General features: G+C 37.5%; 1 protein-coding gene across 1 annotated transcript in view; it reads right to left on the bottom strand.

Annotated features, from left to right (window-relative positions):
• The window catches only part of ITGA1 (integrin subunit alpha 1), a 76,302-nt gene extending 72,576 nt beyond the window's left edge, over positions 1-3,726 (bottom strand). The window contains 1 exon segment of the mRNA XM_031051669.2: positions 3,637-3,726. Within this exon segment, the coding sequence (XP_030907529.2) occupies positions 3,637-3,664 (28 nt within the window). The 5' untranslated portion in view covers positions 3,665-3,726.
• Between the last annotated feature and the right edge of the window lie 19,745 nt (positions 3,727-23,471).

Below are 23,471 nucleotides of genomic sequence, written 5' to 3'. Positions count from 1 at the left end.
GCAAATATAATATTACAAGGGTTGACCTCATGCTATTCTTTCAAGAAAAATTAGCTGTAGTGCATATTTACCTTCCATGTTATTTCCCCTCCCCCCCTTTTTGCTGTTATGTATTTACAAACTGTTCTCTGCTTGTTGGTTCCTGTCAAATTTTTATAAGCAGCCTCACAGCCCTGAAGAAGCCATATGTTTAAGATAAAGGTTGCAAGTTGGCATCCAGTATCATCCAGTAGGAAATAAACTTTCAGCTCATAAAAGCAGGTGACTTGCTGCATTATAAAAAACCCACCCACACAACCATAAAAAAAAAAATGAGAAATAACCAGAACAAAGAGTCACCACCTTGCAACAAAGTTGCCTATTAAATTGACAGTTACAAAAGGAGACACATTTTGAGATGGCTTTCTGGGCTTTGTTTGAGAAGTTCCTTCTCCAGCAAATCACCATGAGTTTTTATCCAGTTATGAACAGTGATCCACAAGTATTTAGTGGCAACTGTGAACTTCAACAATGTATTCACAATTAGCAAGACCATTGTCAACTTACAAAGGAAAGCATTTACTAGTGATGGTACTTGCCTGCCCTGCTAAAAAGTAAGTAGTAGATATTGTACTTTTTTTATTATGTCAAAGAATGGGCAGTAGACAAAAAAGAACATTTCAAGAACCATGTAACTGTTTGTAAGTCTATACTAATTTTGCTAATGTCAGGAAGAGAGATGAATTTGACCCCAGTAGAGCCAAATCAAGTGGATACTTTTAACTCTACTTATAGTTTTAATGTGACAATTCAAAATTGCATACATGTCTGTATGAGTCTTGGTAAAAGTCTAAGACTAAGTGCCATAGTCTTAAATATGTGATATTTTGCCATATATCACTTTTTAAAAACAGTGTTATAGGTGTAATTATTGCAGCAATCTGACCTTCTTAAACACAGTAGAAGACAAAAATGGTGATAGCATACATTCACAGGGATTTTTGAGTCATGCTGGTTTTGTGAGATTATTTTGAAAACATGTGAGACAGACTGCCATACATCTCCCAGTCTTAATCAGCTGCTTTATGAAGATGGGTTGTGTACAGATTTTAAACAAGAAGAGATCATGTTCATAGGAAACCCTCTCTCCCCCACATTGTAACCAATTTAGGTAGAATTCATGCAAACACACTGAAGTCCTAGGTAAGAAAGACTAGTGGGAAAGAGTCTCAAATTTAGGTGGAAATTTGCTGAGAAATGTTGGGCATAATGTTGCAGGAGCAAAAGAGATAAAGATGGGGAGAGTAACTGGTGAAAATGTGGTTTTACCCTTTATCACTATGTGTCTGTTCTGCCTTTGCAGACTCTGGAGAGATACCACTTTATTTTCTGCATACCGTTCTGTGTCTGTGATTACTGGTCTTTTCTATAATAAAGACAAGTACTCTTAATCAGTACCAACAATGTGATCATCACCAATGAAGACAAAATTCCAGGAGGGGACAGGCTATGTGTAAAACTCAAAGTAAAGAAACATTAAAAACCAATGGAACCCTTTGGACTGGTTTCTTCCTTTTCTGTTGAAACAGAGGGCTGGATCCCTAGTCAAACCACTTACACTGAGGCAAGGTGAAGTAAACCTGAACCATCCCTCATAGGTGTTTATCCAAATTCATCAAAACTTTAAGTGAAGGAGATTATGCAGGGATGGGTTTTTTTGGTAGCCTGTTCTAGCAGTTCATTACCTGAAGAGTAATAAAGTTCTTCTAAATATTAGCGAAGTTTTGTTGGTTGTTGTTTTGTTTGGTTTTTTTTCCACAGTGAGTTGCATGGATTTTCTCTTGTCCTTTGTTGGACGTGGAGAGCCAACTATTCATCAGTCTCTTGATAAATTAATATATGCTACAGAGAAAGTCACAATCAAGTGCTTCCACAAAACAAAGAAAGAAAACATTGACATTGGAAGAATATTCTCGCTAATAATACTGTGGTAAAAATATGCATTTTAAATTCTCAACATTTTGCCCTTAGTTTTTTCTCATAGGTAAAGAAGCCTAACTCATTCAGTCTTTCTTCATACATTATTTTTATCAGCCCTTATCTGCTTGTCACTTCTCTGTGCAAGTCTGCCTGTTTGTATCTGTCAGACTTCACTTCCTGTACTCAAGATTCTCAGAGGTCTCACGAAGTTGAATTAAAAAAATATGCAACCCTATAAATACACAAACATACACCTCTATGCACCTCCTTTATTCTAGATTGCTTTTGTTTGCTAGTACATGCCGGATTATTTGCCTTTTTTTCTTTTTAAGAGAGAGGAGCATGTAATTAATTCACATTTATTTATTTTTCCATAGTAATTCTACAACTCATTGTCCTTATTTTTATGACATTTTGACTTGTTTATGCAGGACTATTTCTCTTATTTATCTGAGACAATTTGAATCCTATTCCTGGTGTGTGTAATGCCTCCTCATACTTCTTAGTGTATTATATTTCACAACAACTTTTAAAAAAAGCCAAGTATATAAACAAAAAAAACCCCAACAAAAGGTAGTAAGCTCCTGACAGATCTGGATGGAACCCACCCTTCAGGCATTTTTCTATCTGATAGTAAACCTTTTTGTCATTATTGATGAAGTTATCTCTCAGCAGTACCAGTAGCAACTTTGCAGCTCTGAGGGGAAGCTGTGGTACACCAAGTTCTTGCCACTTTACAAAGCCTCCTTTTATGAAGGAACAGAAACAAAAGCATATTTTGGAGAATATCACAGTGTAGTAAGAGCAATAAATTGTAAAAAACGACTAAGTGTGGCACACCAAGTAGTGCATTCAGATTTTCATATTTTCCTGTATCTGTTCTTTCTTGCACAATAAGCACAAAGTAAAGAGAGAAAAACCCTGCATTTGCCTTTTCCCCACTTGCTGTCGCCCGCATTTTGACGATTCTTATGAAATTGATTTCTTCCTCTGCACTGCCTTAGGTTCTCTGTGTCCTAGTTGCCAGCGCAAGAACTGCTGGAGAGCCTGTGTCCAACTTTGCAAGCACATGAATCCCAGCATTGCATTTGATTCCCCTGATTTCACATCCAAACTGTTACTACAGATTGACTAGCTAGGGGGATTGTTACTTACTGTATTTGTTTTACCAAACAGCAAGTCCCTAACAATAAATGAAACCCTAAAAGGAAATACTACATATTGCAAGTAAGGATGAACTCATCTTTCTGAAGTTACTTGGGTGCAGTTAACTGCTTCCTCTCTCCTTTTACCACTCAGTACATTTGAAAGCTGAATAGAGCAAAACAGGAGGTACCCTAGTTTAGAAGAAGTTTCTTTTTCCAAGCCAGATTCAACTGCAGTTTTTCTTTTCACCCATTCATCCTCATCTGGCAGCCTTCCCGCTACCCCATGGGTTCTAGGGTTGCTTTAGGGATTGAGGTTTCCGGAGGGAAGCAAACCGAGGAAATCCCTCCCGGGCTTCGGCGGCAAGGCAGCTCCGAAGAGTGCATTCCCTGGCAGGTGAAGGTGGAGGGACTGGGGAGGGTGATCGCGGTCCCGCGGGTGCCGGCCCCCAACAGCTTCACCCCCCTCCCTCAGGGAGCAGAGCCGCTCTTGGGACCTGGGTCTTCAAGACAGAAAGGGGGCTTTCCTCACCTGTCAGCATCCAGTAGGAGACGGCCATACCTGGGCTCCTGCGGGCCGGGGCCGCGGCCCGGGGCTCGTGCAGGAGCGGCGGGAGCGGTCCTGCCGCCGGCGCGCTCGGCTGTGCTCGGTGCGAGTACATTTCAGTGCTCTGCCCTCCCGTCCGCCTCACGGCCGAGTCAGGCATTTCCTGTTTGTTAGTCAAGTCTTTACGTTGCTTCTTCTCATCAAGAAGAATTTAGCTTCCTCCCACCCGCCCCCAAAGACTTCTGAGCTTTGGAAACCTCCCCGCAGAACTAGCGTAGCGCTAAGATGTACAAATAAAGCTAAAGCTCTCCCTTCAAACCTCCAAGGCTGCAACCCTCGGCGAGCACAGCAGACCTTAAAGGGACATCTGCCCGCTCATAATTAATTAATACGTGTCTCCCGCCGCCCAGCCCCACTCCCAGTAGGGCAGGAGAAAGCTGGGCGTGTTCCACGGCTACCTCTCTCACCCTTCGCGGGAGGAGAAAGTTTCATCGTTGAGGTAGGGAGCGTGGTTGGTTGGCCAGGTTTAATTTCTCTTACATCACCCCTTAAAAATGCACTCTACGGCCGGTCATTTGCCTGCAGGAGGAAGCCAGCCACCCCCTCCCCATTCTCTGCGGGTCCGGGGATGCAGTAACTGTTCAGACAGTGGACGATTTTCTCACGTCTTTGACTCTCCCAGTGTTTTGCTGCGTAGAGGAAATGCCAGCCTTTGCCCTCATCTACTGAACATTTGCATGGAATCCCTCCCCCCTCTTTCACTGCCCCTGAATGACTTCATTAATAAATAACTGAATAAATCACAAGGGTAATAATCAGCCAGATTCAGGCCTGTGAGCAGGGATTTTCAGCATTCATTACACCCAGTAAAAGAGCAGTTTGCAGGACTTTTTGTGTTTAGCAAAGTGATGCTCAAGGTGGAGTGACTTCCCTTTCAGCAATGTATGAGGTCTTGCGCTGCACCGATGAAATATCATTTTGCTCTTCATAAAACAAGAGAACCCACAGTTCATCAAACAAGTTAAAAGGAAAACAAAATATAAGGATTTGGACATTGTGGTGCTACTGGGAAAATCCTTATTTTTTTCTTTGAATTGGAGCTAAGAATTTGGTGAATAAGTGGAAGTTAGTGGAATTTTTGTAAATTCCTCTGAGGCTAATAAACTGCAGCTGTTAATCATCACTATAATAGTCCGATATATCTTCCAGCTTATGTCTTAAGTTTATGAGAACATTTTGGGTACACCTTTACTTGTAGATCTGTGGAAATTTTAGAAAACAGTGCACATTTCAAAGCCAGGCTTAAGAGCAAAGGTCCTTATTCAGTAATAATTTACTCATATATGCTTGCCTTTACACAGTATAAAATACTTTTACACAGTATAAAATTACCACACTGGGACTACTTGAAGTTAGTGAAATTAAGCACATGTGCAGCCTTTGCTGAATGAGGATCTGAGCTCTGTTGGTACCATTTTAAAAGACTAGACACATTTTTCCTGTTAAAGATTTTATGCATGAAATGAAAGGAAACCAAAATGGCATTCAAAACTAAAAGAAGACTGAGATTATGGAAAAAGCTGTATTTTTTTTTTGTGAGTGTATTACTCCTGCTAGTTTTTACAGGGAAGCTGAGGACATTCACATGGATTAAAATAATCAGTTCAAACCTGTTCGAAGTATATCTGATATTTAGTATGTATGTGGAAAATGTGCATCGTGTTGAAGAATAAGACTTTTTTGAGAATAAGAGAAACATTTTTGTGTGGGGTTATTCCTAATGTCTTCCAAATTATTCTTGTGGTGGTTTGTTTTTGTTTGTTTTGTTCTTGTTTGATTTTTGTGGTGTTTGTTTGGGTTTTGTTTTTTGGTTTTGCTGTGAGTTTTCTGTGCCTTTTGTTTGTTTGTTTTGTTTGTGGTGGTATCTTTTGCATCCTGCATTAGGCAGTGCCAAATGGTAGACATGAGAAAAGACGAACTGCTGAACTGAGCTAGCATTTCTTATTAGTTTGCACACATTCAGAAAAGTAAAATACATTATAGACTTACAGGCCATTATTTATTTTGGAATGCCAAACTAATTCAGAAAAAAGCCAACTGCTACTGCTTGTAGAATAGCTGCTGCAGCTTTTCAAAGCTTGTGTTTCTCTGGGTGCATTCATTCAGGCAACTATTCATAACATGTCACTAAATGCTCTTCTCAAAGTTTGAAGGTTTATACATTAGTAGTAAGGAACCTTTGTATGTTAAGCAGGAATCCCTAGATGAGGTGCTCTTAGGCCCACAAGTAGATATTAGGTAATTTCAGTATCTACATAACAAATATTATTAGTTTCAGTGGATTGTAATAGCATAGAAAATCACAGAATTATTAGAATGGTTAGGGTTGTAATGGACCTTAAATCTCATCTAGTTCCAAACCGCCTGCCATGGACAGCTTCTCTGAGCGACCTGTGTCAGTGCCTCACTACCCTCACGGTACAGAATTTCTTCCTAATACCTAATCTGAACCTGCTGTCTTTCTGTTTAAATCCACTACCCCTTGCCTTATCCCTACATGCCTTTGCAAAAAGTCCCTCTCTAGATTTTTTGTAGTCCCTGTTTAGGTATTGCAAGCTCCTGTAAGGTCTGCTCTGGAGCCTTTGCTTCGCCAGGCTCTCTCAATCTGTCTTCCTAGGAGAGGCGATCCAGCCCTCTGATCATCTCTGAGGCCCTCCCCTGGACTTGCTGCTCATTAGCAATAATAAAAAATAAAAGAAAAAGTTAAGATTAGTTTAAAGTCATAGTGCTATAAATCAAACATGATTTGTCATTTTGAACTTTGCCTCCCAGTTCAGTTTCAGTGAAGTACTGACGAAAACATGTAGAATAAGTACGCTAGTAATTCTGTGGAATCTGATTGATAGAACTATTTGTGGTTAAAGATTAAGTTAAAAACTTTGAAAGATTAGACTTTGAAACGACAACAGAAATTTAAGATAGCACAAAAACCCAATTCTCTGTTCAAGAGGGCATTATTTCCCCCAAAAACCATGGAAATGTGTTCTGTCCCAAAGGTGAGGGTGAACGAATAGGAACCGGAGTTTTGCAAGTAGTTACAATGACAGGCAGTCTTCTAAATAATGTGACTATAATGTACATAGAACTCATTTTCCATGAAATTTTTCCTCTATTCTAATGGAGGATATGAGCAATTTTGATTCATTTTGATTGTGAGGTAAAAAGTTTCTCCAACCTGTAGCACAAAAGAGCAATGAGTAATGCAAGACTTTGACTTCAAATAGGCAGAAGCGTGCTTAACTTACTTCCATTAAAGGAATAGTATGACAACAATAATTGCAAGAGAGATGTAACATGTTTTCTGCAATGTTCATTGTTATTATACTGTATTATGCGCTGCATGGAAAATACTGCAGAGTTTGTTCATACAACTTCTAAGTGAAGATTTATCAGTGAAAGCTCTTATTTTCATCTTTGATGATTCACATTGTACTGTAGATTAGTGATAATTTACATTTTTTCTTACACTTGCTTATTCACAGTCTCCAAGATGTCTTTCACCTTGATTACTCTGTTCATTTTCATAGTCTCCATTTTTTCCTATCTGATTCTAGGACCATGTTAGAATTCATTTGGCAGTACTTGTGGGGCTGTAGTCTTATTTTTATTATGTCTGAGATACTCAAGGACTCCTTCTTCAAGTACCAGAACTAAGACCTAGTAGGATTTGGTATAGTTCCAGTAATACTCTATGCATAAATCTTTTCATGTTTTACAGCTCAGCTTTTAGCTGATACTTGATATTCTTGGAGAATGCCCATGTTTCTGCTCCATCTGTATTAACCAGTGGTACAAATGTGCCAAAAATCCTTTTTACTATACAATGGAATCTTGATAAAAAAATTGTTTTGCAGCTTGTGTTAATTTAATTAATGTTGGTAGAAAACATTATGAAAAATGTCCTTTATGTTCTGTGTTAAATTTGTTCTCTGCAATATCTTTTTGTCTTCTTCATTGGTCTTTTTTGAATTATGTACCGACTATTGTAGTTATGTTGTATATATAGTTATGAACCAAATTAAGATACAGTCTGTGTTCTTACTGAAATAAAATAGTCTGATTTTCATCCTTAACAGATTTGAAGTATCTCAGAACCTCAGTCATGCTGCTTTTCTTTCCTTATTTTCTCCAGATGCATTTTTTTTCAGTATTCATCCTAAGTTGGTAGAGATCAAAACCAGCTGTATCACAAAAGTACAGGAAGACTTCGAAGAGATTAATTTGTATGGCATAATTTACTGTTATAACTCTTCCACCAATCTCTTTATGATTGTTGCTTTATACTCACGTAGAAGGAATTTTATATTAGAATAGAATTTAAGATTCCTGCAGATGATACCTCTACTCTTTTCATAATCTTTTAGGCTCTTGCTGTTTATTTGAGCCAGCTCCTTGCAATTTATATCCCGATTCACAGTTTTCTCCTGCAACATGAGGAGATTGCCTACTTGCTTATTTACTTGCCTATTTATCTATTTACTATGTCAACAATACATCTTTGAGCCCTGCAGTGTATTTCCATACTTTAACATTAATATGTATTTCTTCAAAGTATACACTATAAATAAGGCTAGAAAAAAAAACCAGTCTATTGCACCTTAATGAAATACTGATCTCTCTGTTCTGAGTATTACAGCCTTTTTTTCAGTATTTCATAGCTCCAGCACTGAAGTCATTGGAGCTATGGCATTGAGTCTGAGGAGAATGGAACTGGTAACTGCAAGTTCAGGAGATGAAAGAAAAAAAATTAATATTGTACAAAATCAAGGGGATGAATTGGAAATCAAAATATATTTATAAGGTTTTTGACTAAAGTTATACATAACATCCCAGCTTGGGATGTTGGTCCATGCATTAACTCCACTTCTTAACACTTAAATGTCTTTCTTTTAACATGCTTCTCCTCTTATGTTGCATAACCAATATTATTTATTGTTCAGATAGATTTAAACTATTAAACTGTATAAAAGAATAACTTACTGTGAGCGTGCTGTAGAGAGAGACTAGTATATGACAGTAATTTCTCAAAATAATTACATAGTCTGCAGAATTTTACATTGTATTGCATTGCACTGCACTGTATTCATTGCCTTCACAGCTTGTCTGCATAGTATAATTACTTATTGCTGTTTGGTTACAGAAAAAAGGTAGCTGTGACTGCAATAACCATGGTGAAATTCTCGATGTATTGTTTTTATTCTACATAGATAAAAATGTTAACTCTCCCATTTTTCCTTGAGGCATGCACACATTCCTGTTCCATTTCTATTATTTTGCTCAGTTAGAGCAAAACCAGCGTAAATATGTATCGCTGCTCAGACTTTCCTTTAATCTTCATGATCATAAAAAAAAAAAATCTTGATTTTTTTTTTGCAGGAACATGAGCCTGGCCATGATGCCAGTGTATGTTTTATGGCATGGATTAACAAAAGACCCAAAAAACAACAAACCAAGCCAACCCACCAAAAACCTCAAACAGCACATTGCTACTTTTTTAGTGAATGTTGCAAACCAGACTTCTGCTGGGATTCCAGCTTCTGTAGATTGCTATAACTCTTTGTTTCAGGGGTGCTATGGTAATTTTTACCTATTGAAACCTGTACTCTAGATCTCACTGCTCCACCTGCCTGTCAATGTGAATAATGTGGTTTTCTGATTTCAAACCCTTTGATGGTCTTATCTGAGTGGTTAGGTCACTCTGGTAAGAAGACAGTGCTTCTATATGAAGCCCATATTAGTTATATTATCCCATATTGGGTTTTCCAGAAGTAAGATGATTATAAAACACATACATGAGTCTGAAATCCAGCCTCATTTTCAAGCCTAGGTATTTTAGTGTGAGACACAGATATAGGTGTCTCTAGCCATTTGCGGGCTAGAGTCCATTTAATATGCTGCCTACTCTGATTGTCTCCACATCCAAAGAGCCTTCAGGTATGCAGAAGGAGGGCTTTAAATGTGACTGAATTGTTCTGGTTCTCTGGATCCATTCAGTCATTTTAGGTTAGTTCACTTACATAGGAGAGTTCTGAGCATCATACTGAATGCATGTGGTTCTAGGACAAGGAACTGTCTTATCACCATGATGCCAACTTAGCCATCTTGTCAAACTGCTCAAGAGCTGGGACATTTCCCTTGTGGTGTAAGACATTGTGAATCTGGACAGATTCACAATGTGAAGGGAAATTAATCCAATGAATGCTGTTAACATCAAGCTATTACAGGAAGTGCAGATAGTTTTTTCTTCTATTCATGCCTCAAAAAGAACTGGTGGCAACTGCATTTTGTGAGGAAATCAATCCTATCAGTTTGTGTTAAGTGTGCTCTGAGTGTCTACAGGGTCTGCTCTTATTAAAATTGAGGGGAAATGCCTGGTCTGGAGATCAGACACCAAACTACTTTGAAGCACAGTTCTAGCCATGCAAAACCGAAATGTTAAGTATCTGGAGAACCTTATGGACTGAAACATGTTAGCACCCAAACAGAGTAGCTATGGCCAAATATAAAGAAGAGGTGAAACAAGAATTTTCATATCAGAATTTTGGATTTAAGTACCCAGTTTAATTTAGGATTTTCTTCACTAGTACTAGTGGACCTAGATCACGTGGCAAGCATATCTTTGGGTTTCATTTAAAAAGAGAGATTTCTTACAATATTTTAATCAAATGGTGGCATTATCTGGTGATACAAACATTAAGAAGCTGTGTTTCATTTCTGTAAAATGATCCATGGGTATAACCAATGTGACTTTAGAACTTCCTAGTAATTGTTTATATAGTCAAAATGAAAGAGGAAGTTCTGCTTTGACAATACGAGTTTGTGATGAGTAGCTTTTTCTTAGTCTGAAAACTCATCTTTGAAATGCAACAAAGCTGCTCATGCTATCTTATTCTCTTTTGTAGCTTACTAGCAACAGTGGTAGAGATTAATAGATGTTATACTACACATGTACCATTTTTATGCCATTTGTGTGACATCCAAATATTTTCTGTTTGCTGTAAAAGTATAATCTGAAAAAAAAAAAAGATGCAAATATTTCCTCCAGCTTACAGGGAACTCTAACAGGTTTTAGAGATGAGAACTAACTCAAAACACAAGGGGTAACAGGAAAACTATTTCCTAGGTGGAAATTTTCAGAACGGATGGTTACGACTGGCATAAACCAGGAATCCCATGGACAGATGTTCTGTTTCAGGTTAGTGTTGACTCAGATGATACAACGTTAATAGATGCAGCTTCAGTGTGACCTGGCTTTTGTACATAGGTGGAACTAAAAATTAATATCTTATTTCATCCACATTTGTAAGGTGTGAGAAAAAAAAAGTCTTAAATATATTCTTCAGTGTAACAGCCATGAAAAAAAACAGCCTGTTTTTCCATAGTATGTGATATGCTTTCTATTTAAAAAAAAATTGTCACTTTCATCAAAGATGGTTTATTAAAGCAGAGTCCAAGCATCAAGTGATCACAGTGGGGTTGTTAAAATAACATATCTGCCAGAGGCCAGGTTAATTTTATTAATAATGGTATGCTTATTAGTGAGTCAGTGAATATGAGTGTTATGCGTCGATTAATTTGCATTTACTGTCTGTGGAAATTGTCTATGGCTCTAATGTGAGGTCTTGTGTTACCAGGACATCCTGTAGTTTTGACTGCAAGAACAGCATTTGTTTGCTTTGATGAGTTCTCTTATTAAAGAGATGAGTATTGTTATAAAGTGACATGAATGGTCATATCCTTAACCATGTTTGTTCACATTCCCATTTCCTTTCCTGTTTAAAGTCTCATGGCCTTTCATGAAAGCATTTTACTCAGCCGGGGCAGAACACAGATGTCACATTTTTATAGATGTTGCCTCAGTTCTCAGCTAAGTCATGGTTGCTGTGAAGCTAATTGAAAAGGCTAGGAGAAAAATATTTTTGGCAGGTCTTTGCTGAGATTTTGAAGTATTCTGCAAATGAGACTTTTTTCCAGAAACAGGCCAAAGTTGGTATGTCACCAGATTGTCCAGCCCATTTTGTAAGCTGATTTGGAGCCAGCCATCACAAAGCTTCAGGAGCTGTATCTTGTATATTCCAGTTTCCAGGTTTATAATTTCTTGAATGACCTAGTTTCTTGGAGGACTATAAGATCGGGGTGGTGAATTTTAACAAAAACAAATTATACAGGATAAGTGGATTACATTGTCTATAATATAACAACTCCTGTAACTCATGTAGCACCTGGAATCATTTTATAGCTAGTTTTATAGTTGTATTTAAACTAGGTATATTGGTGTGTTTGAGCCATGTAGCCAGCTAGTACTTAGAGCAGCATGGAAACCCTCCTAAAAGGTAAGCTAAAGAAAGGAGTTCAGAAAGATGGCAATTTAGATCACAGTAATCACCATGCTGCTGTGTCTCATAGTCAAAATATCTAACATTAAATGGCCACCTTAGCTGCAGCTATGGCAACAAAATTCAGAGTAGGGATTACAATGCTGAGTCAGCACTGTGTTTCATGTGGGAAATAGCAAAGCTGTGGAGAAGAGGGCCTTGAAAAGTCACAGGATTTCTAACTGTCAGAACAAAGTTACTCAAACTAAAAGAGAAAGAAACTTTGACAGCAATTTTTTTTGTTACTGTTATTAGTCATATGTACAATGCCAAAGGGATTTATGCACCTGGGTACATAGTAGTAGTATAGGTACAGGGAGATTTTCTAAAAAGAGTGAGTTTTCCAGTTAATGAAACCCTGTTTGCTGTTTGAAATTTTGTACATGGCATAAGTGTATGTTCTTTTTTGTGAACCAATAAAGCCATGAATTAATGTCAAGAACATTCTGAACTTTGTGATTTTTCTTTTTTTTTTGTTACTGACTTTTCCAAATGATAACATTATATAATAAGAATGGCTTCTTATAATTTGATTTAACCCTTATCAATACATTATATTAGATTAAATCTTTACATTTTTTTGGTACTTTTTGGATTTCAGAGACTATTTTGATGGGAAAAAAAAGATTTAAAATTTAGACAAGAGTGCAGTTTAGTGGCACCATACCTGTAGCAGCCTTTCCTTTTATCCTTGACATCCCTGACCAGGCTCAATTCTAACTGGGCCTTAGCTTTACTTAGCTTCCCAGAAAATACCCCTGTATTCCTCCCAGGCAGCTTGTCCCCGATTCCACCTTCTGCAAGCTTTTTCTTTTTTTTTCCCTCTGAATTTTGTCAGCAGCTCTTTGGCCATCCATGGAGTCCCCTTGGCATTTTTGCTCCATTTTCTTCTTGCTGGGACACAACACTCTTGAGCTTGGAGCAGGTGATTCTTGAATATCAACCAGCGGTCTTGGCACCCCTGCCTCTAAGGCTCTATCCTACAGAACCCTATTGGACAGGTTCCTGAAGAGGTACTGAACATGAACCAGCAGTGTGTGCAGTGTGCGCTCACAGCCCAGAAAGCCAACCGTATCCTGGGCTGCATCAAAAGGAACGTGACCAGCAGGTTGAAGGCGGTGATCCGGCCCCTCTACTCTGCTCTCGTGAGACCTCACTTGGAGTATTGTGTGCAGTTCTGGTGTCCTCAACATAAAAAGGACATGGAACTGTTGGAACAAGTCCAGAGGAGGGCCATGAGGATGATCAGGGGACTGGAGCACCTCCCATATGAAGACAGGCTGAGAAAGTTGAGGCTGTTCAGCCTGGAACAGAGAAGGCTGCATGGAGACCTCATAGCAGCCTTCCAGTATCTAAATGGGGGGTTATAGGGATGCTGGTGAGGGACTATTTATTAGGGACTGTAGTGATAGGACAAGGGGCAATGGGTTAAAACTTTAACAGACAAAGTTTAGATTGGATATAAGGAAGAAGATCTTTACTGTGAAGGTGGTGAGGTACTGGAATGGGTTGCTCAAGGAAGTTGTGAGTGCTCCATCCCTGGCGGTGTTCAAGTCCAGGTTGGACAGAGCCTTGGGTAACATGGTTTAGTGTGAGGTGTCCCTGCCCATGGCAGGGGGGTTGGAACTAGATGATCTTGAGGTCCTTTCCAACCCTAACTATTCGATGATTCTATGATTCCTTAAGAGGCCAGTCTGCTCTCTTGAAGTCCTGTGCAGTGAGCTTGCTGAGTGCTCTTCTCACTGCCCTGAGGATCTCAAACTCTACCATCTCATGATAGCTACAGCCAAGGCTGCCTTGGAGCATCACATTCCCCACCAACCCCTCCCCAGTGGTGAGTAAGATGTCCAGAATGGCATCTGTCCTTGTTGGCTCCTCTTTCACTTGCATGAGGATTCAAGCTATTCAGTCAGTTTTATTTGATGTTTTCCATATCGTGTTATCTGCAGTCATGAGATGCTGTTATTTTACATTACATGAGTAATTTACTATACGTGTTTATAGATATATTTTGTTGACTTTGCCTAAATCTGTAGGCCTGAAATATACATAAGAAAACCTGTCACAGTGGACACACCTGTCATACCTGCATTTCCAGTGGGATGGCCAAAAAGATATTTCCCAGTGAACAGAACCTAAGATTAAGGTTATTATTATGATTGTTTAGTCTGGCCTACTGTAGGACATAGAATGCTGGCTTAATATTCCCTTTAGGTCAGATAAAATTATTAAATACATTTATGTATTATTAGACAAAATACATTTATACCAATTTAATTAAAAAATATGAATTCTTTCACCTTAGATTTACCCAACTCAGTAACTGTTGCTTTTTGTAACAAATCTGAGAATTTTCAGATGGGGATTCAAGTCAAGCCAGGATGGTTGAAGAAGAGTTAGAGAACCAATAAAGAAACAGAATTAGAGCTGTTATGCATTCATTAAAATCCTTGCTCTGAATATTGGCAAAAACTTTGCCTAAGGAAGCAGTGGGTAAGCTTGATTTAGGTCTATTTTGCAACTTCTTCATGGACTTTAGAAGGCAACCAGCCAGTTTATGAAAGCAAGTATGTGCTTAAAAGTACAACAAGGCATAGTATGTTCTTGTTGAAATGCAGCTTTTTGCATGAAAATAATACAATCAGTCCTTAAGTTACCTCATCATGTTTCATGCTATTATTAACAACTGAATTCAGTTATGACTATTTTGTCTGGTTTTAGGAGGCATGATGCAAAATCAGAATTTACAGAAATTATCTAGACATTATATTTTGGACTACAAGTGTAAATTGTCTGGATTAGAGTAGGTCTTAGGGATTTCAAGAGGGAGGTTGAGAAGGGTTTAAGGCATAAGTTTCAGAATATCTTTAAAATATAAGAATTATTGTTAAAAAAAGGGCAAAATATGCTTTGACATAACAGGATGTAAAGAGTTAAGCTATAAATAGTAACATCATTAGTCCTGTGTTTATTATGAACTCAACCTAGTTTCCTGTTATCAAACTGTTTTCTGTTGACTTGTCAGTATAAAATATAAAACAAACCACAATTGTAAGCAATAACTTAACCTGAGTTAATGTTTATCAGTTCCACATGTAAAAGAATTCTATTAAAGCAGCAGAGGAAATAGGTTAGCAGACATGAATGTAACAACCAGTGAATACTTCTGACAATTTCTCCTATTATGGTTTCTCAAAATGAGTTCCTAAAAAATGGAATGTGAACATTGACAAAGTCATGGCATCCAACAAAAAGGATCCCTCTTATTGCTCTGTGAACTAGAATTCCATTTATTTTTTCTTTTTATTGGTTTGTTTGAATTACAAAGTTTACTTAGGATTGACAGTTAAAATGACGTGACGAGGAAAACTGTGACTATTTTACCCAAAGAGGGGAAAGCCAGTTTCAAAGAAGGATACACTTTATGTTGATAGATGCTACTTGTAGTTCACAGAGATCTTACTTAGTAGTACTGACTATCTTTACTTATAGCTGAACTAAGTCCTGTGAGCAATATTTAGCTGAGCAGATGGAAGTATCTTTACCTGAACTAGTAATTTTAGCTTTTCTTATAATCAGTGAAGAGAAACAGGCCTTCACAGAGTGTGAAAGATGTAACATTTAAGATGTCTAAAAAAGGTTAGATAGCCTATGATCAGAAACACCATTTTTCTCCTTACTGTCTGTAAGGCTCTGTGGTGGATAGCTGATATGTAGAATGCACTGTAGACATATAGACTAAAGAGGTAACTCTATTCTGGGAATGAAATCATATATTTAGAAATACCAATGACAAAAATTTTTATGCCTTCATTAAGGAGAGAATATCAGCATGCATTCTGAAGGGGCATACGCATATATGAAAGATAGCTAGGATATTACAAAGACTGATTTTCTGCTTCTAATTTTCCACCCACACAATTGATGCAACTGCCAAATGTTCATTATACATTCATTGCTAGGGAGAAAATCTTTCTATTACTTTGTGGCCCACACAATAAGTGCATGGAGATTTCCTTTTTAAAGAATAGTGAAAAGAGAGAGAAACCACTTCTGACATGATTTATTCAAAGAATGCTAGTGGGTGTATTCAGAGAGATAAGTTAAAAGTGTGCTCAATGTGTATTTGTAGTAGTTACCAATATTTCCTGCATATGCATATGACAAAAGAAGAATTGTCACCATAATTAAGGGAAGAGGTAAAAAAAATCCACTTGCTTCAAGATAGATTACAAAAACTACTGTTTTCACATATCTTTGTGATGGTTGATAGCATCAGTATTCATTGTTTGGAATACATGGGTATTGGCTAAGTGTTTAAACGTTTTACAGTGAGCTCTCCTGTTAGGGAAGGACAAAAAGAAAAAAAAATAAAAAAGGAGGGAATGAAAAGGAATAAAGCGTATCATGACATGGAAAAGAAAGGCATTGGAAATCCATCAGATTTTCTTTTCAGCTTCTCTTACATGTTTATTTGTCTGTATTGCTAGATGAAATACATGGCAGACAGAATTAATGGTCATAGTAACTAATCTTTTGTTGTATCACTTAAAAGAAATTTTCTTAATTTTAATTTCTTTTTCTTTACAAGGGCCCTGCTAAAATGCAAGAGAATAATTTTTTGTAACTGCGGCGACCCCATTTGGTCAAGAAAATGGTATTTTCAAAAGATGACAAACATATTCCTTTTTCAGCTTTTAATTTGCTCATTTTAATCACCATTCTAGAGTTGAAGATTGCGCAATTACGCTGTCAGTTCAATTGCATATGTGCCATTTTCCTGAGTAATCTCTGAACCTAGCAGTCAGTTTCAGCTGATTCCATTTGAGGGAGAAGCAAAGGACTGAATGTGGTCTCATAAGTCTGGGAAACTGTAGGCATTAGTCACATGAGTAGGGGTAAATTACAGCCTCACCAAGCAGTATGTATTATATCAGATAGCTACTTTTCATGCTGAAAAATTCAGTGTAGCAACATCATGGTTGTCTCATGCATAAAAAAGGCAGATGTGAGCATATCAAAGGAAGCAGAAATTGAGGTAGTCATGATAGGGGAAGAGATTTACAAGGCACACTCACAAAAAATAGCTATTGTTCATTATGTTATTAGTAGAAATTTTTATTTATTTGTTTGTTTGTTTATTTAGATTACAAAGTATTCACCTGATTTGTATTTAAAAATTTAGTCCAAAACTAGTAAACTCTTTCACACTTAAATCAACTTTCAGTTAGATATTGGAAGTCAAAGAATTTTGTTCCCTTGACAAGAAACCAAATTAAAAGACTGAAACTTATGGTAAATTTTCTAGAATTCTGGGGCAACATCTAGGAATTGACTTGGCAGAGCTATCTGTTCAAAGTTACCAAATAGTTTGGTAGACTGATGAAAAAAAGGTGTTGTGACTTTCCAGCCACTGTTGTGGAAAATGAGAATATATTGTAAAATTTTTAAGAAATATTGACATCCTGTTCTTCATACACATGATACTGAAGAAAAATCTGATAGCTTTAATGCTCAATTAAAGATAATATTTTGAAATAACAGTCATTAATTGATGTATGAGACATGATTTTTTCTTCTGGTTTTGTCTGTTGGTGGGGTGTTTTCCACCATGAAATAGAGAATGAAATGATATGAAGTAAAAAAATACATGACAGAATTTAGCATTAAAAGACCAGGATAACTTCAATAAGTATGACTATAGTATGGGGGTTTTTAATACTTACACCATTTGAATTCAAAGTACTTTTTTACTATTGAAGAACCATGTCTATAATTAGAAGCATAACTGTAATATGTATTTTTTGTTGAGAGTCACATAGTTACATATAGTGCAAAGGGTTTTATCATATTTCTAAAAATACCTGTGTTCTGTTTGCTTACCAAAACAGGCTGATGAAGTAGTTTTGTGAAGTTCATTTTCAGGTCCAGCTTAACAGCTTCTTTTTTCAGCAATTTACACATAAACACACAGATTTCCTCCAGTGTCTTTCTGCAGTGCGACTATGTGAGCTATATTGTGACACAGGCAATTCAGAGCTGCAGAAAAGCCAACACAATAGCAATAAAGCAAGATGCTATTTATATTTTTTTATCATCAGCTTTATTGGGTCACTTGTGCTATTTCCTGTGACAGAGGTCAGTATAAAAGCAGATGGTGTAATAATTAATGGAATATATTTTCCCACCTGGGAAAGGCAATGAAGATTTTCATACCAGCTTAAGTTCTACCTAGAACAGAACTACTTGAGGGAAAACCATATACTATATTTTGCCATAGGAAGCAAAACTGTTGGCAGATGTATCTTCCCAAAAGAACAGTGGTGAGTAGGAAGTGGAATGGATTTAAAAGCTTTATAACAAAGCAAATTCCTTGTAAACATAGTTTTCAGGAAATTTCGTATGCGAGCTATCCACGCCTTTTCCTGCCAGTGCATTGTATGATATCTCTGAAACCATAGTTCTTTATCCCAGGTCTAACACTTACAAGGATTTTAGTTATCTTAGACAAATGGAGGGTCAAAGTTTAGTCATTTTTGTTTAAATAAAAATCACTGAAGAATTTTATGTGAAAGATAGGTGGATTAAAAAGAATGTGTAAAGGCAGAGAGTGCATTGAAGTTTGGTGGAATTTGTATTTTTGACCACTGAATGATTGTATTTTCACCTCAAGCTCCTCATATAGTGGATAGTTTAAGCTTTTCTTATTGCTTGGAATATGAAAACTAATTCTCTGAATTAAGAGATGAAATCAGTTTAATGAAATTTCCCCAGATCTATTTTTTACTGAGTCAGAAAACATTTTTTATCTTTTTTCCTCAAAATGAAAGTTTAGCTTTTCAAAACCCTAATTTTATTGAATATTTAAGTAATTCTTTACCTTTAAAGAATAAATTATCTCTAAAATGTGCACAATTATAAAGTTTCATTTAGGTTAAATTTCATCTGACATGATAAAATTATAGGACAAAAATCAGAATTCTCATATGCAAGTAAGTGAAATAAAAATATGGTCTTTTGAAGGCTGGAAAAGGGGCATTCAATCTGAAATTCAGGCACAAATAAATTACATTCATGCTTGGATGAAATCTAGTGCCAATACAGTGCATATCTGATACAGGGGGGTTGGATCTTTATTTCTCTTACATTTGTAAACCATGATCCTGAAATTTGGTATTGGAGAGGACTCTTTACTAAGTCATACCACTGCATTTTGCGGTAAGATATCACTTTTGCATTTAAAATACATCTGTCTGATCTAAGACATTTGTCAAGGCTCATTTCACAGTCAGTGAGACGAAGTACCTCCCTAACCATACCTAGTCTACTTTTCCCAGAAGCTACTATAGCTCTCCTGTACCTTCTTTTCTCCCTCAACTCTAGAGGGAGCCTACCTGCCGTTTTAGGCTGAGTATTATATTGAAATGGTTAAAGTTAGGGGAATTGAAGCCTACCTTCTGTTATCTTTCTATGCCTATATATAGTATGAAAGTATTATCATTGTTATTATTAGGAAGATAACCGTTAGTATCAGCTAGACCATGATTTGATATATATGGGCATTGTCTCCTCCTCCTCTAGTTCCCTAGCTTTGGAGTGCTTCTTTTCTTACTCATTAAATCCTTTTTTTCAGTATCAAAATTTGATGGATGTTTTCTTGGAAACTGTTCATGAGTTTGGGTGTGTTTCTTTTTTGTTCAAGTTAATTAAATTGGAAGTGAAAGTACCCAAACAATGCCAGACCTTGAATAAACTAACATGATTTTAAGACAATGAGGGTGAAGCTGCATCCAAAATAAACACTGTGGTAAGTTCTTGAAATGATACAATGCATGCTGTTAACTTAAAAAAGCACTGCGTGAATAACTCCATATTTGAGCATTCAGAATAAAAACATTTTACACCTTTTCCTAGGTGCTTCAACATTCAGGGATGCAAAAAGGCATTTCATTGTTTGTCTTCTAGGAGGAGAGCTACAGTGATTTCTAAAATAAAAACAGAGTTCTTATTTACTGTCAGATTTTTAACTGGGTGAATAGGCTAAAAATGAGGCAACATAAAATGTGTATCTGCTAAGGCTTTGCCTGCAGCTATAATTTAATCCATGGGTGGTTAGAAACTGAACTGCCCTAGAATGGTGTACTGTAGGAGTCTGAGAGGTTTTCAAGCAGCTAAGCAGAAGATCTGAACTGGAATGAAAGAAATAGAACAAAGGGTAATGGTTTTAAATTGAAAGAGAGTAGATATAGATTAGATGTTAGGAAGAAATTCTTTACTGTGAGGGTAGTGAGACACTGGCACAGGTTGCCCAGAGAAGCTGTGGCTACCCCATCCTTGGAAGTGTTCAAGGCCATGTTGGATGGGACTTTGAGCAACGTGGTCTAATGGTAGGTGTCTCTGCCTGTGGCAGGGGGATTGGAACTGGATGGAATTTAGGGACCCTTCCAACCAAAGCCATTCTGTGATTCTTTGAATTTCCTCATTCAACATGAAAAAAATTCAGTATTATCTATGGTTTTCATTCTTACATAGCTGTGAAAAGATTTTTCTGACACTGATATGGTAAAATAGTACATTTTTCTATTTTTTTGTGCGAAACTTTTTTGATGGGAGTGTACTTCCAGTCTGTGTTCCTTGCAAGCTGAACTTTGTCAGTCATTTTCTTGAATTTTGCTTCCTGGAGCTCCCTAGTCACCTCTGCTATAATATCCAGGTCACACAGTAGCAAGTTAGAGGAAGCAAGTGAAAGAACAGATGTTCCCGGCTGATACAAAGCAGAATTTCAATATGAGTGAAGACTTTGTCAGACAAAGACAGATATGGAGTAGATGTGGACATGGGAGTAAGAGTAAACCTTCCACTATAAGGCTGCTCCAGTTCCACCAAAACCTTGCCTTCTGCAAGTACAAGATCTAGGTGAGTATGTATTAGTCCTAATGCAGGTATACAGAGAAGCTAGAGAGTGAGAGATAATAGAAGCAGGTATTTCGTTTGGGACATCAGTTCTGAACCTTCAGCTCTACTTCTTGCTGTAGGCACTGTGACAAGGAGCAGTCTAAGTAGCAGGAGAGGTGGTGACTTCTCCAAGAGACAGGACTGGTGGATTTTGCTAGCTGTGCAATTCTAACCACATTTGTATAGACATATGATCTAGTAAAGGACAGAACTGATACAACAATTGTTGCCTGAGCCAGGTTCACCACAAAATCAACATGAGGGATACATACCACAAAAATGCATGAAATCCTAATTTGTGTTTAAATATTGGTTGCTGGAAGAAGAATAGAGAAATTAAGCTTGCTGGAGTTCTCCATATGTGACAGCTTTGTAATGCAGGATGCTGATTTCTCTTTGTTTATTCTGAGAGTAATATACTTGCTAGGGTGTTTCTGTGAGTGATTTGATCCATTGGTAATCTGTTTGCCATTTTAACACTCAATTTTATTTCTGGCAAGAAACTGTCAGAAATAACAGCAGCAGTTGGAATGATAGAAGCTATAATTAAAAATATTTCTGAAATCCACTACAAGGGCAGGCAGCATCATCTTATTGAAGAAGACATGTATTAAATCAAGAAATATGAAACGTACAATTTATATTTACTTCCCAAGGCTGTGCAGTATCTGGAAATAAAGTGGTAATTCCTGTCTTCCTAATCGCCTTCTCATAGAATTGTAAAACTTTTCAGATCTGGATACACAGTTCTAGATAATGCTGAGAAAAAAAAAAAAAAAGAGGATCACTTTAAGGAGAAGAAATCATAAATCTAGGAATTATCTGCCAAGGAAACAGATCAGGAGCTAAAGGACAACCAGGCTGTTTCTAGTTTAGCTAACTCTAACAGAAAATAAAAATTTAGAGCTACCTCTTTTCTTTGTCAAATAGCTGTCAAGGAAATACTATTCTGAATAAAGGAGAGAGTGTTTTGTCTCATATGAGGAACTGTGCAGGTATCAAGCCTGAGGACAGCTGTTGTATGAATAGTGGTGAAAGTGCACATCCATTCCTTTGGGTGGAGTTTGTGTTGCAGAATTTTCACCATATTTCTGAGTTGCTATTAGAAAGGCTGTTTTGTGCCCTCTCCTTATCTCCCCTGCAGCCCAGAGATGAGTAGTGGTTCCATCCTTTGTCCTATAGCTTAAGGTAACCTGTTACAGTTCAACAACTCTGTCACGAATTTGTTTGACATTATGACACAGAGATAGTAAGAAGTGCCTTAATGCCTAAATGTATGATGGAATGACAAGGCTATTATATGTGCCTACAAAAATCAATCATTAAGCCTTATAATTGTGTAATCTAAAGGAAATGCCTTGGGACAATAAATGGCTACAGATTTGGTGAACTAGGCCAACCATATTTCTCTCCAACGGCAATTTGCAGTTTTACAACATGGAAAAATCCCCAAGTCAGGCAAAAAGGGCTGATGTAAGACTTTCTGAATCAGAGACTGTTTGGGTCAGCAATGACAGTGATCGCTAGTACATGCTTAGGTCAGGAAGAGGTGGGGATGTTATATGATGTAAATGTGCAGAAGTTCCTGTTTGACAGATGGAGAGATGAGGAATGAGAAACAGGGAAGGGAAAGGGTGGGGTGGGAAGGTGAGAGGAGAGAGAGAGAAAGAGGGGGGACCCAGCAGACTTCTGGGGAGATGCTTGTTTTAGCATGTTGAGGAAAGAATACAGAGAAATAGGTTACTGTGAGATTTTTAAAATGTGAATTTAACGTAAATAATGTATAAATATACTTTTGTTTTAAAATCCTGTACAAAGTTTGCTCTATACTTACTTCATGCCCTTTCTCATTTCATTCTAAATGCAAAGAGCTAGCACAGTGAACTGTATGATGAAGGTCATGTTTCAGTTGACTGAACAGGAAATCACTGACTAAGGGCTGTGGAGCATCTGCTTTATGAAGGCACATGTGCTAGACTGCTAGGAGAAACAGTAATGCTTCCTTCCTGGGCCAAGGAAAGAAAAAGGAGGGAAAAGAAAGCCAATGTGTGGAACGTGTAGCAGGAGAAATGTAGCAACTGCTTCAAGCTGTCAGAAGGACAAGGTCATAGAATCATAGAATAGTTAGGATTGGAAAGGACCTCAAGATCATCTAGTTCCAACCCCCCTGCCATGGGCAGGGACACCTCACACTAAGCCATATCATCCAAGGCTTCATCCAACCTGGTCTTGAACACTGCCAGGGATGGAGCATTCACCACCTCCCTGGGCAACCCATTCCAGTACCTCACCACCCTCACAGTAAAGGATTTCTTCCTTATATCCAATCTAAACCCCTGCTGTTTAAGTTTCAACCCGTTACCCCTTGTCCTATCACTACAGTCCCTAATGAAGAGTCCCTCTCCAGCATCCCTGTAGGCCCCCTTCAGA

This window comes from Melopsittacus undulatus, chromosome Z (genome assembly GCF_012275295.1).
Source record: "Melopsittacus undulatus isolate bMelUnd1 chromosome Z, bMelUnd1.mat.Z, whole genome shotgun sequence".
Taxonomy (NCBI): Eukaryota; Metazoa; Chordata; class Aves; order Psittaciformes; family Psittaculidae; genus Melopsittacus; species Melopsittacus undulatus.
Note: the sequence above shows the minus strand (reverse complement) of the source record. Positions and strands in the feature narration are given on the sequence as shown.